The 16316-nt window shown below is 39.8% G+C and overlaps 1 protein-coding gene across 1 annotated transcript; it reads left to right on the top strand.

Moving 5' to 3' along the window:
• The first annotated feature begins 3269 nt into the window (after positions 1-3269).
• Positions 3270-15554, top strand: LOC133005595 (6-phosphofructo-2-kinase/fructose-2,6-bisphosphatase 2-like). Its single transcript, XM_061075327.1, has 17 exons — positions 3270-3338; positions 4409-4578; positions 5383-5508; positions 6386-6482; positions 6663-6729; positions 6818-6892; positions 6974-7030; positions 7127-7251; positions 7951-8158; positions 9014-9160; positions 9247-9351; positions 10381-10510; positions 11618-11680; positions 11767-11831; positions 12976-13176; positions 13865-13936; positions 14027-15554. The coding sequence occupies exons 2-16, from the start codon at positions 4500-4502 to the stop codon at positions 13919-13921; spliced, it is 1602 nt and encodes a 533-aa protein (XP_060931310.1). The 5' UTR covers positions 3270-3338; positions 4409-4499; the 3' UTR covers positions 13922-13936; positions 14027-15554.
• The last annotated feature ends 762 nt before the right edge of the window (positions 15555-16316 follow it).

Genomic DNA, 16316 nt, shown 5'->3' with positions numbered 1-16316 from the left:
TTCAGTCTGTGTGAGGCATTCAGGGTACGTACTGCAAGTAGGAGTTTATAACTGTGACGAACGGTGGAAAGTCCTCACTTCTTTTTCATATCATTTGAGAGCTGGATCCCTTTATTTGTCCACATGAACTTTAAGAGAGCACGACCTGATCAGGGAACTTCAGACGGTTCGTTTACCAGTACTTCCTGAGTTTCAAAGGGCTACAAAATGGACTGACGGTGACCAGATCTTGCAACTCTGGAGGCAGATTATGTGGAAGTGCTGCGACCTTTTTTTTTTCTTGTTGAATTTACAGAACAGTCTGAGACAAAGTGGGTTTCAGTTGTCATCAATACTGGGTCAATGTGTACGCTTGATGGACAGAAACACGCTGAGAATCATAAGCCCATTATGACTTGTGCACCCACCCTTATAGCAGCCATCTGTCCCCGGCTACACAGCCACTCTCTGGCATCTGTCTTCTCAGTGATCCAGCTTCTGGGAATGAGCAAAAACTATGTAGTTCCAGATGATCTTGTACTGACAAATATAATTTGACAAACTAAGCACATATCTTACAAAGGGTTGTTTAATGTAATGGTGTATTAGTTAGACACTGTGAGGCTAGTTTCCTTTAAGAGAATAAAGACTTGTGATTGCAATGAGTTATGTGGCATATTTTCTGTATGAAATAAAACTGTAGAATTAAAGGGAATGCCACTAATTTTTTTGAAATGCATGTTCTTCTTTGGATTTGTGTCAAAAACTAATTATCTCGATTCTTTTATGGTTTTCCTGGATATGAAGCAGAATTAGTGCCCAGCAAAAACCTCTCTTTATGATCCCAAAGCGACTCATGTTTCTTTTTTGTGCAGTTGTTTTTATTGATTTATAACTCATAAAAAAAGGGTCAGCAAAACACACCATTTGGTCCACCTTAGTATGTGGTCTTACAAGCAACACTTACAAGTAACAGTAATTCACAGTAAAGCTCGGAGCAGCATTAAAGGACCCTCTCACCTTTGTGCACGTTGGGGTAGACGCCCCACATGTCTAGTGCTGACTCATTATTTGACTTTTCACAACATGAACACATGAAAAAAGGACTGACATAAACTAATAATTATGTTGGTATGGAAACCAAAACCTGGTGACGTAAAGACTTGGGTGGAGTTAACAAGATGCCAAATTATGCTCTCACTGTAGGATGTATGTCATGGACCCAAGAGACACGGTCTAATATGTCTGTCAACCAAATTTTATAAATGTAGTTCAAGCTTACCACTACTTTTATAGTGAGGACACCTTTGAGGCTTTCTGAAGTGTGTGTCTAATTCTCCAAGTTTCCAAACATGTGAGGGCCCTCAAAAACAGCATGAAACGTGTTGCCATGGTAATTTCCTAAGAAACGAAAAAAAAATGCATGAAGGGTTTGGGACTATTCCATACAGCTTTGCAAGATTAGCTGGCTGCTGACAAGATGGCGGATCTCCGTGCTCAGTGCACAATAGACATCTCCTCACTTGACAGGAAATAAAGTGATCCTAGCAGCGAAAGTTGGTTTTCTGTCGTTTTTCTCCTCGTGAAGTGGCACAAATACTCTTTACTTCTACTTTATTCATTAGACATAAATAAGTCAACTGACACTCTTTACTTTAGATAGATAGATAGATAGATAGATAGATAGATAGATAGATAGATAGATAGATAGATAGATAGATAGATAGATAGATAGATAGATAGATAGATAGATAGATAGATAGATAGATAGATAGATAGATAGATAGATAGATAGATAGATAGATAGATAGATGATAGATAGATAGATAGATAGATAGATAGATAGATAGATAGATAGATAGATAGATAGATATTTAGTTTAAACGATATTGTTTGTGATATGAGAGTACAGAATGTAAAGTACTGAGTGTCAGTTAATTTTTCAAATACATTACTATTGAATAAAGTTTATGTATTTTGATAAATTTGTGTTTTACTCTTTGAAATTCATGCAAGAGTATTTTTGTAACTTCACGAGGATGAAAACGACAGAAGGTCAACTTCCTTTCCTTTCATGTGACCAGCAGGTGGTGCTATGACCAAGACGGAAATTTGGCCAGCAGCTAGTTTCAATATTTTAAAGTTCCATGGAGAGTGTTCAAAATGTGCAGTGATGCAATGGCAACCCCATGTGGTGGAAACTCACAATATTCACAATTATATTAAACAATAATTCACCTTCAGTGAACCTATTGCAATAGGTTTTTCGTGTAGATGGATAAAGTCTGAAAGACACTGAGAATTTTTGTATTTTGTGTTTCCATTTCCAACCTTGATTTTAATGGTTTTATTCTAAATAGGTGAAGCAAATTACTCCAGAGGATGCTATTTTATTAATTTTATCATATATTCGTACAAAAACAAGTCCACATTTGAACCAAAACAACAACAACAACAACAAAACATATCCACCATTCTATAAGGAATAAAAAACACTTGAGGCCCTACAAGTCAAAGTTGTGAAAAAAAAATCTTTATCCACCCAGAATTATTTTAAACCAGGCTTTCAAATTAACTAATGTCTCAAATTCCTCGCAGCAAAAATCACAATTTAAATTTTTCCTCCATTTTAACAAGAACTTAGCATGTGCAAATATTCACAAGATAACTAATAGTACATTAATTTCTATATTTACACAAGGATATAATAAAACTGTGGATTCAGATGAAAGTAATAATTAGGGCCCGAGCACTGACAGGCACTGACAGACAGTGAGGCCCTATTGAAATTGTAAGGATTGTATATATTTTTTTCCAGGCAAATTAATTGGCTTTTTGTTATTATACATTTCATTTCATTTCATTTTTTAGGGCCTGAGCACTGACAGACACTAACAGACAGTGAGGCCCTATTGGAATTGTAAGGATTATTATTATTATTATATATTATAAATTATTTTTACTTGAATTTAATGATATTGGCCTTGGCCAAAAGAAATGTCAGGGTCAGTAAAAGTCTATCTTCTTAAAGTAAAAACTGTATTATTTTTTACGTTTATAAAATATGTTTAATTTGAAATCTAATATCCTCATTGTTCTGCACATAGACATATATCAAGCCTTTATAAATGTCTATGGTTCTACAGGCATCTAAATATTTTATTTTGCCGGAAGTTGACAGTGGTGATCTTCCGGCAGCAGCAGCCATCACACCGGGGGGCGGAGCTACAACCCCGAGCAGCAGCAGAAGCAGCAGCAGAAGAAGAAGAAGAAGAAGAGTCTCCGCCGGTGGACGCTGGTGATGGCTGCTGGTTCACAAGGAGGAAAACTAACATAACCCAACACCTGCTGCCTGTTCGGTGAGTTTACTCCTTTCATATTTAACTCAACCTTTCCCTGAACGTTTGCTTCCTGGTTTTAAAGCGACCTTCGCCTCCAAAGAAGCAGAAGTGATGAAGTTTGCAGCTCATCTGTGAGAGACAGGAGGATGTTCCACTGACACACAATGGCGACAGGGTTTCATTAAGGTCACACATGTGTAACTGATGTTTTACTGTCAGTATTGAAGCTTTCACCTTAGTGTTCGTCACTAGTTATGGGATTTATGGGTTTTATTAACCCTGTGAACGAAGGAAGCATCAGTCCTCTGGTTGTCCTGTGAGGGGCTCAGGGGGTCTATGTCATTTTATACATCATCAAATTGAATTATTAACTAATAACTAATGTCAAATCGTCCTGACTGCCTCCATTGAAGCCTCCATTCACATACAACTGAATGGGACTGATCAGTTGGCGTCAGTTGGTTAACTGATAAGTCGATCAACAGAAAAATATTGTTTTGTTTTGGCTCCAGTTTTTTAAATGGGACAATTCACTGCTTGTCTTGGTCTCACATTATTGTGGATTTGATATTTGTTGCTTATTGACTCTTGGCCCCTTTAAAAGCTCAGTGAGGAGGTGTCCTGTTTAACTCACAAGCAAAAGTCAAAGTTTAAACTTAAAAGAAATATTAAATTGAGATTTATCCTGACGATCATAAATATCAATTATCGCCTGAGATGAAAGCTTTTGCGAAACATATGGAATCAATCATTTCAGCAAAAGAAAGCGATTCTTCTCGTCCCTATAGCTTTGATCAACGACCACGTGTGTTGTTTTATTATAGAGAATTGTAAATTAACAACTTGTATTTCCCGTCGATCAATGATTGACTTACAATAAAGGAACAAGTTGGCAGGTCATGTTGTAGCCACGTGGTTAATGTCTGCACCAGTGTCCTACAAGTAATTCAGTTTGTGAGTTCTAAGTCTTCAGCATCTTAAAATGTATCTTGGATCCTAACCCAAGTTGGCATCTGACTGTTTCTCTGCTCTGATCGGTGCCACTGAGCCGTGTTTGATATGAAACAGCCGCGTCCTGTCCTCACCAGGGAGATGCTGACCTCATCACACCAGTGACCTTATAGCCCTTCATCCCCACGTCAGCCGAGACAGACCAGAAGGACACAGATCAGCCCCGTCATGGACGCCCAGCAGCAGAAACCTGCAGCTGCAGTGGAACCGAAAAGGACGGACTACAGAGCCAGCGAGAAGAAGTGCTGTGAGTGGTTTGTCTTTCTTCTGAAGGTGACACGTTGAATCATTACCCGAGGCACTAACCTGTTTGTGTATTAATGATTGAACTCTGGGCACGTTAACTGTGACGTTGGGATCTGATGCTGCGACATAATGGTTCTTTAATAAAGACAGATTAGGTTTCAGCAGGCACTGATGTCAGCTGTGACGTCTATTGTTAGGAGACGTACAGTGAATGGGTGTGCTCAAGCAAACATTACCACACACACACATACACACCTTTCGAAGGAAAGCACTACTGCGATTATCGAGGTCAACTTTTAAAGTCACTTAGCTCCACATAATAATTGCTACACAGTCAGACTTTGAAGAATCTGTTAATCAGATTCAGGTCTTTAGTCAACTGGTCTGGTCTTTGTTTTGTTTTGTCGGTGACACTGACCGAAGAAGGAGAATAGCTTGAATATTTTCCACTTGATGTTCCTGCCAGCACAGGCTAACTCAATGTGATTGCTAAGCAGCTGCACTTTGAGAAACATTATCCAACAGCCGAGAGGTGACAGTGTTATGATGGAAATGTTAAACTGAGCGTCAGTCAACCGGTACATGAACTCTGCATGGGTGACTTTGGATTATTTCACAACCCTTTAACTCCTTGGTGACAATTTGTATTCTTGTGTGTTTGCATGTTAGTGTAAATAGTGTGTGTATCTGGCCCTTTATCACCAATAGCAGCTTTAAAAGTTGGGCTAAAGTAAAAGTGAGGGCATAACTGCAATAATTAACGTAATAATTAAAAGCTGTGTTTGTGTGTGTGCACAACCTGCAGCTTGGGCTTCCTACATGACCAATTCTCCGACCGTAATCGTGATGATCGGGCTGCCGGCTAGAGGGAAGACCTACATGGCCAAGAAGCTGACACGCTACCTCAACTGGATCGGCGTGCCAACTAAGGGTCAGTACAGAAGCAGCACATGTTTGAGTTTTCCGCAGGTCGCAGCATTTGATTTTATTTCCAGAAAATAAGAGCCAATAAATAAACTTAAAGGGCCAAACAATCTCCTTATCCCACATTTATAATCACTAGATCCTGATTTTTATTTGGATCTGAACCAAATCTCAGACACATACATATCAGTCCCTTTAACATTTGATGACATTTTTCATCAAGATCCTTGTATTATTCTCTGAGATTTTGCTCCATCTCACAATGTTAAGAAAAGTGAAATAAACAATTCCTTTCTCCTGATCCGGGGCCTCAGCAAAAAGTTACGAGTTCTTTCCTGACCCATTTTTTCCTGACCCCCTCAATAAGCTGTGTGGTAATCCGTCCAATAGTTTTCCTGTTATCCTGCTAACTGACAAACAAATGCAGACAAAAACATTAAAACCTCTTTGGCAAAGGTAATATGTTAAATCTAAATCCAGTACCATTTTGAGGCCTGTGAATTATCCGGTTTTACAAAGAAAACACTGTGTTATTTTGTGAAGGGACAAGTCTGTGTGTATTCAGTGCAAACATGCAGGTAAAATGGGGCGGGGCCATGGTTCACGTTTCTTACAGGAAAACTAATGACATTCAGGGATATTATGATCAAAACTCTTGTCCTTGAGGCACTGTCGCGTTAAACTGTTGTCTTATTGTTTGTCTCTGGCCCTTATCCCACCTTTCTGTTTGTAGTTGTACACTTCAGTTGTCATTTGAAAGGAATGTAGGTGAACTGGTTTTGCAGAGGCTGTTGAGATGAAGGTCACCACCTTGATGGAGCTCATACAGTTCAGCAGTTCCTTCTCATGTCAATCACTGACTCTGTGCCTTGATTCTCTTACAGTATTTAACCTCGGAGTTTATAGGAGAGAAGCAGTGCAGTCGTACAAATCATATGACTTCTTCAGACACGACAACAAAGAGGCAATGGAAATTAGAAAGTGAGTCAACAAAAGACATTCATTCATTACATTACATTCATCTCTGGTGTTGCAGACTTATTCATCCTCCACTGCTTAACACCTGGTTAATTTAACATATATATCCTGTTTTTATAATAATCATATACTAATGAAGGTGCATTTAAATAGCTAATGATTTCCCCCTGATAATTTCCACAGACAATGCGCTCTTGTGGCACTAGAGGACGTCAAAGCCTATCTGAACGAGGAGGGAGGCCAGATCGCTGTGAGGAAACACAACAAACTGAAGTTCATTCCCTGTTGATGAATATTTTGTGTTGTTTTTAATGTAATTATCTTATATTGTTCGTCAGGTGTTTGACGCCACCAACACCACCAGAGAGAGGAGGGAACTCATCCAGAATTGTGCCAAAGAAAATGCATACAAGGTCAGAATCTCATTGAGGATTTAATGGTGTGACCTGAGTTTACAGCGTTTATGAATTAATAACTCATATGTCTTTTCTCAGGTGTTTTTTGTAGAATCGATCTGTGACGATCCAGACGTCATCGCTACAAATATTCTGGTAAATGATGCATTTGTGTGTCTTCACTCACGAGAAAACTTCTTATCCTGCTTAGTTACACAGTAAGTCACGGCTACAAATATCTCTTTCATAAAGGATGTGAAGGTTTCCAGCCCAGATTACCCCGAGAGGCACAGAGAACGTGTCATGGAGGATTTTCTGAAGAGAATAGAGTGTTACAAAGTCACGTACCAACCTTTAGATCCCGACGAACACGACAAGTAAGAACCTTTCTTTGTTTAGAGTTTGGATGTGTTTTGTCTTGAAATTGATAACACTTCTCACCAGTAACACAATCCATGTAAAAGTCAGTCAGAGCTGTTTTCTTGTCTGCAAGAATGTGTTGACGCAGAAGTTGTCCAGCAGGTGGACACAGGAGCTCATTTTTTAATATAGACGAATATTGTCCAGTGTATTGTTTTTTCATTGTCACAGTAAATCCCAAACTAGGAATGCTTGGGCTTGTGGTTGTCAGAAATCTAGGTCATGTCGTGACAGGAAAACAAAACAATTCAGACATTGTTATTTTTTTAAACTCCTGCTGGCTAAACTGTAGGTGTTTTTTTTTTTTTTTTTTAATTCATCAACTGGTGATATTTGCAAATCCAAATTACACACATTATATATGTATTTAGATAAAGTAACACAACTGAGACTCGGTAGATACTTTATTTCTGATCTTTAATTGTCGTCAAGAGGAATAATTGTTGCTCTTGTTCGACCTTGTCACTGTTCATGAGCTGAGCTGCTGACGAAAAACACTGCAGCATAGAAGATAAAATATTAGGATATTTTGGCTGCACCAAAAGTACAAGATATTCACTCATTATCCGTGTGTCCATTTCAAATCTCTCCCGCTCTGTGCGTGTGTTTTTAACTCACTTTCTGTCGTGTGTGTGTCTTCTCACTCTGACCCACAGGAACCTGTCCTTCATCCAGGTCATAAACGTCGGCCGTCGTTTCTTGGTGAACAGGGTGCAGGACTACATCCAGAGTAAAATAGTCTACTACCTCATGAACATACACGTACACTCCCACTCCATCTACCTCTGTCGCCATGGAGAGAGCCATCACAACGAGGAGGGACGCATCGGGGGAGACGCTGAACTGTCAGAGAGAGGCAAACAGGTTCTTCCACATATCCTCACACTGTAACATATGTGGATGCTGGAAAGACAGCAGAGTCTCTAAAAGTCTTAAAAGAACTGTTCGACTTATTTAAGAGTTAAATGAGAAAATGAATACCACTCTCTTATTTGTCTGTATCTGGTTTGGTATACAAATTATCTCAAAAAGCTTTGGATACAGCATAAACTGCCGGACAGGAGGTACTCACCAAAATGTACTGCTCCTTAAAAAAGAGTGAAACACATGATGTCAGTATGAATGAAAGATTCTTGATTTATGTTTTATGGTTTATATGTGAAAACTCTACCACAAACAAACATTTTGCATTTATTTTTGTCCACTGGTTGCTTGGAAACCACATTCTTCTGTGTAAATCCATTTGATGTAATCTATTTGATTACACAGAGCAGATTTATCGATGGTCTTGATCTTTAGAAGTTCCTGAAGCCGGACTTTGTTTACTTTTGGACAGAACCGGTCTCGGAGCTCTTTCCCCCTGTGTCCACTTTGCGTTAAGCTAAGCTAACGGATGCTGGTTTTAGCTTCACAATTACTGAATAAGAACAACGCATCGAAATCTTGGCAACAAAGCAAAAATTTGTCCTTTATATTGATTAGTACAACTCAAAAAGCTTTGACAAAGTGATTCTGTCAAGTCATCAAATTTAAAACAATGTTCATGTAGCAACTCAGAGATGACAATTAAAAGCATTAATTAATGAAATGCTGCTGCTGCATATCAGCTTTAAGGATTTTAGAGAAGAACTACTTCATTTAAATCACTGCAAAGGTTATTTTCTGTGAGAAGCTGTCAGTTCTCCAGTAAAAGTCCCTGTTCTATGTCTTTTTCCTCAGTTCGCAGTAGCTCTGAAAGAGTTTGTGGAAGAACACCGCCTGTCGGACCTGAAGGTTTGGACCAGCCAGCTGAGGCGGACCATTCAGACGGCCGAGGAGCTGGGAGTTCCCTATGAGCAGTGGAAGATCCTCAACGAAATAGATGCTGTAGGTCTTCTTTAACACCACGGACAGGTGCACTGTGCGGCCATGTCATAGGATCTTCAGTGTTTTTCATTTCTCTTGTGTTTCAGGGTGTGTGTGAGGACATGACCTATAAGATGATTGAGGAAACGCTACCGGAGGAGTTTGCCATGAGGGACCAGGACAAGTATCACTACCGCTACCCTGGAGGAGAGGTGAAGGCTCCTCCCTTTCTGTACTATGATGGTGTTGAAGAGTATGTTGTGCTGTTGGCAGTTTGAGTGTGTTGAGGACTTGTATAACTTGTTGAGGACTTTTTGACCATCCACACACATGACTGTATATGCCACTATATATTATGTATATTGTATATTACTTTATATCTGTACATGAGAATAGCAGCTGTCTAAATTACACAGATACTCCCTTCTCCCCTTAGCAGTACCCAAGGTCAGGTTATAGATAAAGGGCCGAACAACAGTTTATTGTAGCGTCTACGCTCAGCGACTTTCCCATGACAGAGAGGCACTAACTTCAACTCTTTAGCGTATTTCACTAGTGGAAAACCGAAGGACACAATGTGATTTAGGAATGCATATTAAGACTTAACTATCCACTAGGATGCGAACACCTACATGTAACATAGAGAGTGACAGCAATTCTACTCTTACTTGGATGTGCTGTGGGAATAGGTGACGCAAGTAGAGGGAGATACACTGGGCGGCTGTGGGAGACATCTTCAGACATGTTACTCTGTTGATGTTTGTATATTGATTCACCTTCTGATGCTTCAAGTCTACATTATACTCTTCTGCATAAAACATCAGCTGCTGCCTGAGTTCTCCTTTCACCAGCTTCCAGAAAACTTCCATAACAAAACTGACCTTCACTGATATGAGGGTTTATTCGGCTTGTTGTGGTTGTTTGGTACACTGCACTTTTTTTTATAGCTACAGGGTTACGGTTAACAGGAACTCTGACTATGTGGAAATAAAAACATGCATCTGACAGGTACAAGCTTATTTTTCCTGAGTTTTCCTATGAAAGGAGATTTGTCAGTTTCAAACGAGGTAGCCATTACTGCACACTTACATCTATGAGAGACCACAAATAATAGATTTGATATATTCAATGTACAATGAGGTAAAACGGCACAAGACAGTGACGTAATAACAATGTGCTTGATCACTGTGTGTGAATAAATCTGAACCAAACCGAACTCTGTGTTTCCTCTCTGTCCGTAGTCCTACCAGGACTTGGTTCAGCGCCTGGAGCCGGTGATCATGGAGCTGGAGCGGCAGGGCAACGTTCTGGTCATCTGTCATCAGGCCGTCATGCGCTGCTTGCTCGCCTATTTCCTGGATAAGGGCGCAGGTAACGTACACGAATGACAAGACACGTTTACCTCCTACTGTTGACTCCTCTGGCACCAGCTGCTTTTATAATATAACTAGAACGTATATGATCATTACCATCAAGCAAGACTTCTCCAGAGAACAGTAACCAAGCTTGAACTGTGGCAGAGCAGCTTCACTGAGTAATTCCAGGTCGTATTGTTTGAGTGTTAAACGTTTCTCAGGGAGGTGATGAAGACACACTTGAGAGATTTTAAATGACCCTAACGACCAATTTACATATCTAGTGCTTTAAGGGGAAATAGGAGCATCTGCTTTCACATTACAACGATAACTAGAAAACAAATGCCTCACTCTAATAAGCAGATTTACAGAAAGACTTTTGGTAAAGTGCAGATTTTAGGGGCTTAGTGGTTTGTTGATGCCAATACAACGATAAGGCCTCTTGTTTTAGTTGGTCTACTGCAGAATGTCATATGTAGCTCGGCAACATTTAGATAGTTTTGTGGCCTTGAGATATATTTGCCCATTTCATCGTGATGCTGCAGTAATGTTGACTCCTCAGATTCCAGACCATTTTATTTGAGCCCTTTTGCATATGAGCAAATAGTGTTGATTATATAAACGACAGCATCAATATAGAAAAGTACCAAAGATCCAGATGCTCTGTATTGAGAGAAACATTAACAGTGGTTTGTTTTTATCATAAATATGTAGGTATGGGAGTGTTCGTCAAAAAAGCAAAGATTAAGGCAAAATAAGTATAATTTGATAATAATAAAATAAAATAATTAAATCAAATGGGAAATGAAGCTCAAGGCCCGAATCTGAACCTGTCATATGGCAGACAGAGGGTTTCATCAGTCAGCAGAGGAAGTGGTCATTGTTGCAGCATCTGTGTAAATGCTAAATCACAGTTAAACCAGCCAGCTCTGACTGGCATGTTTTCCCACTGCATCCTCCCATAGCACATGTTGCACCACAGACTTAAAATAACCCTTTACAAAGCACAGCAGACGCTCTGCAGTAGTTTTGACACCACAAACATGAGCAACACATCCTCTAATCTCAAATATAACCTAAGCACAGTAAGTCTCACATGGTATTTTAATTTTCCCTGTCACAGATGACCTGCCTTACCTGAAGTGTCCGCTGCACACCGTCCTCAAACTCACGCCTGTGGCTTACGGTGAGACTTACAACACAGGTCAGAGGTTAACTGAACCTTTCCTCGACAGAGCTGTGACGCCTTTTTCTCTCGCCCTCCTCTCCTAGGCTGCAAAGTGGACATGTTTGACCTGAAGGTTGATGCTGTCAACACCCACAGGGACAGACCATTAGTAAGCTTCTTTCTGTGCATGTAATGTCTGTTTTGTCTGTCGCCGTCCACCCAGTTCACTGTGGCTACACTCAGGTCAGGGTTATATTCACAAGTTCAAACCAAAATTACACGGAGCAGTTTCAGTCGTTCCGGAACCAGATATTCAGTTGTTTCTAAAGCTTCCCAGGCTCAGATGCCGCAGACTCAAGCTCTTTGTTTGTCCAGAACGAAAATTTCACACTCATTCTTCTACTCGGATGAATAAGTACATGTTTACCCTTTGTTCTATGATATGCATCTGTTTGAAAAGTGTTTCCCATTCCCTGGCCTTAGCCTTCTATATAACAGCTAGTTAGCCACGATGTTGAACCGTTCCTTTAACTTCTACTGTCTGTTCCATCGGTAAATGAAAAGAACAGCGAGAGGCACAACTCTATTTTACTGTTGAGGTTCTTTAACAACAGCCGGGCTGCTGTCTTTACATTACATCTTATGACAAACATTTCAACCTCTCAAGCTTCTTTTAAAGTTCATCTCAAAACTTTTCCTCCTTTTGAAAGCTTTTGGGAATGTTTGATTTGCTTTTATTTACGCTTATATTTTAGTTATTTTATCTGCTTTATCTCCTACGTGGCCAATGTCCTAATTTTTGTGACACTTCCTGTTGTTGAGAGTTGATTTCATGTTTCAGATGAATTGATTGGTCAGTGGGTGGAGCTTTAATGCATCTTGATCCCTCATCTCCAATCGTTCAGGATAGGTTACCATGGTGATTTACCCCCCGAAATGACGTGAATGAGCTTCATAGGACTGGAAACTCTGAATTAAACCCGCAGTTACCCTGATAACCACAAATCCTGGATGGGGCCTGTGTCTGTCCCCTGGTTGTGCTGTTAGTGTCGGTTTGTGGCGAGAGTTTCAGACAGAGTGGGTGTTAACACTTAAAGACTTACTGAGAACCCCCCCTCGTTAAATGACCGAGCATTACAGAAGCTTCTATATTTAGTGCTGTTTGTCTCAGTTGCTTTTTTTTCACTCGTTGCCTTCCCACAGTCAGTTACACAGGACACAGTGATTTCAGACTGAGGACAGATTTAATTCGTCCCACATAAAGAGACGTGTGTTAATCTGTCCACCTGGTCTGTGTGTCCCTCACCGAGCAGAGTAAACCCCAGACAGATGCTGTGCCGCCAGCCTTCTTCAGAAGGAACAGCTTCACTCCGCTGTCCAGCCAGGACCAGATCAAACGTCCTCGTCTCTACAGCATGGGCAACGCTCCGCACGCCCGCATGTCCCACCCCCCCACTCTACCCAGCATGCAGTTCTCCGAGGCGTCGGAGGGGGCGGAGTTGCTGCAAAGCCAGGTCAGTGTAAATGCAGGAAAAGGATATAAATGATAGTTGTGACAATAAAATAAATAATTTTATGAACTGATTAGTGAATGGAAATTCAAATGTGGTCACATCAATTCAAACAGTAAAAATATTTTCTTTTCAATTTATCTTTACTCTTATCTCATTTTAACCGTCAGAACCTTAGTTTTTCCCTTGTGTGGAGTCTCAGCTCACATTGAATTGTTTGTTTACCATATTTTACCCTTGCAACTGTTCACATTGTCCTTTTTGTGAAAACAAGAGTATGAGGTTCTTTGTCTGTTTGCAACATCCGTGGTTAACCAGTTTTATTACCATTATAAACCATTTAGTCTGTTTCAGGCCTTCATATTCTCAGATGTGTTAGGTCACAGCTCACGTACAAAAACCTGCGGTTGTGTTATTGTTGTTTTCCATGTAAACGGATGTTGATGACAAACACCAGTGCCCTTTACAAACATGTTGTAGTTTTGCCACAGTTCTTCCCGGTGTTGTTGCCCACAAAGTGACCTTTATTTAGGTTTTACTCCTTCAGAAACAGGGAGCGCCTTACTTGGGCTGGTGACCTCAGATTTTAATATTAGCTGGAGCTCAGTCCGTGCCAGTCAAAACAAACTGCTCATTCCTTTTACAGGTTTGATGTTTCTCTGAAAGTCTCTGCCTCTCCTTTGCCTTTCAGCAGGACTCTCTGAACGGTTTCACTGCAGCAGACACAGGCGACTGTGTTCGCAGTTAAAGCAGAACTCCAGAGGTATTTTCAGAGTTTTACCGTCGTATCTTTAATGTGCAACATCTGAACTCTCCACCACTAATATCTCCCAATTTTTATCATTTATCTCAGGCTTTTCTCTGCTTGGAGGTGTCACCAGTTCTGAGGACGAGCTGTAAAACGCACTACCAGCTTCTGCCATGATTTACTTAAGTGCACCATGTCTGTTTAACAGTATATACGTTTTTTCTGTTTAGTTAAGGGTTGGGCGATGTAAAGAGTTTTATTTTGTGATTAATCTCGAAGTAGTCCAATCTCAGAGATTGTTATATTTTGTCATTTTTTCGTTTTATGAAAGGTTTAGCAGGCAGCGGTGGACACTTCTAAAGGATGTATGATAAATCTGTTCAACCCCATCACGGAGCATTTGAAGGAACAGGCCGAGAGTGTCTGTATCTCACCAGGTCCCGAAACCTAAAGGATTCTAATCGACTAACTCACTGGAGCAACATTGGAAAGCAGCAAAAGATGGAGAGAGGACGCCGAGGCCGTCTCGGTCGCTGGACATGTGCATGACCATATGGAAAACTTTCTTAAAGCAATATTGTGTTTCAAATGGTGCAAATAGAAAAGTCTGTGTGCCGGATATTCTTAACTGTAAATTTCAAAATCCGCTTTTGTGATCACGCATCATTATTGTGTTGAAAAAGATTGTGAGTTCTTTTTTGTTTTGCCCACCCGTAGTTCAGTTATTGTTGGATAAGGAATGTATGTGTGTTTGTGTGACTGTGCACACATGTACATGAACTCAATGCCTTTGCACAACAGCCTTCAAAACTGCTCTGTCATCCTGCTCATATTCATGTTATGATATGTACGGACTCATTCTGCTGTATGAGATGTAGGAAGCTGTGTGAGGTGTGTACCTCAGGAGAGTGCCTCTCTACAATGCAGCTACATGCAGCCTTAATGTGTTTGAATCTTTCTTAAATTGACTTATCTCAACATTCCCAGGCAATGTGCATCCCTCCTTTGGTGATCTGATAAGATGAAGTATTTTATTTGTTGCTGTATTTTAAGCATATTAAACACATCCCTTCTCTGGGCTGGGATAGAAATGAATGAAGCCTTTTCTGGCCCCTTTAAAAAGTGCAGCAGCTACAGTGTCTCTGTGACATTTATTCCACTCGTCTTAAATGACTGTTGCCTTTAAGTCATAAACAGCTGTAACATTAAGCTTTCCACTGTGATAATAACAAGCTCACCATATTTTAACTCTGCAAAATTGATGCTGACATATCAAATGATAAAGTTTTGATTGACACTGAGTATTTAACTAACCTTTAAACCCACCTACGTTCTTTGTGTATAACTTCCATCTATTATCTATACAACAAAAATACTGTTTACTCAGAACTGCCTGAATAGTATCCAGATGACATCCATTCATTTGACATTTGTTCCTGATGTTAAAGTTCATCTTTTGGGAAAGTGCCTTGCAAGGCTGTGTCAGAAGTAATCAAATGTACAATGATATAAAGAGAGTGAGATATAAAATTCTGTGGATTGGCAAAACACTTGGATGTTTCTAAAAAGATGTCTTGTTATTGCACACTGTTATTTTACGTGTATCGTTAAATAAAGTTCAGTTCAAACAGTTTTTACATGGAGTTTTGTTTTGGCCTCAGTCACACACATGATATTAACACAACCAACAAACAGCTCATCTCATTAAATCGTTCAAGTTCATACAGAAGAGAAAGAGTGTCGTGTAACAGATCCTGGGCGAATCACCAGTTTTTTTAGATCATTTATAATTATAACACATTTATCCTTTTCCTTCACACGTTAACGTTATAGCTCTTAACCATATTTATATATGTTTATGACACATGCTCCACTGTTAAATCTACATTTGACAATGAGATGTCAATGATCTATCTATGTTGTTTGTTCACTTACTCTGTAGAATGCTTTGAATTAAAGTAAAGAGCTTTTCCCTTGTGTGAATAGCATAATGTTTGGGGTTTTTCCATTTGTCCTTCCATTTGTTTATGTCCCACTCTCATGAACACTCTGAAAAACCTTGAAGGAACTTCTTCAAGCTTGGCACAAATACAGTTAGATAAAGGTTGTGCCCCATATGAAAGCTATATAATAATAATCATAATAATAAAGAAGCAAAACAATTAAAATCATTTTGAAGATAAGACAAAAAAGAAAAGAGAAAAAGGTAAAGTGTGACTTAAGTCTGCTCTGTTTGTGTGTGTTAGTGTGTGTGTGTGTGTGTGTGTGTGTGTGTGTGTGTGTGTGTGTGTGTGTGTGTGTGTGTGTGTGTGTGAGAGTGAGTGAGAGAGAGAGAGAGAGATCCACCCCCCTCCCCCCTGTATAAATCACTCCTCTCCTCCTGATCTCTTTAATC

Source organism: Limanda limanda, chromosome 7 (assembly GCF_963576545.1).
Source record: "Limanda limanda chromosome 7, fLimLim1.1, whole genome shotgun sequence".
NCBI lineage: Eukaryota > Metazoa > Chordata > Actinopteri > Pleuronectiformes > Pleuronectidae > Limanda > Limanda limanda.
The sequence above is the reverse complement of the archived record's forward strand: the minus strand, read 5'-3'. Positions and strand labels throughout refer to the sequence as shown.

What these genes read in the sequence shown, in the direction of transcription:
- LOC133005595 (XM_061075327.1), top strand. Translation starts at nt 4,500, where the DNA reads ATGGACGCCCAGCAGCAGAAACCTGCAGCTGCAGTGGAACCGAAAAGG. An exon ending in TGTCAGAGAGAGGCAAACAG is followed by an intron (nt 8,159 to 9,013) that starts GTTCTTCCACAT and finishes CTTTTTCCTCAG; the next exon opens with TTCGCAGTAGCTCTGAAAGA. An exon ending in TTTCCTGGATAAGGGCGCAG is followed by an intron (nt 10,511 to 11,617) that starts GTAACGTACACG and finishes TCCCTGTCACAG; the next exon opens with ATGACCTGCCTTACCTGAAG.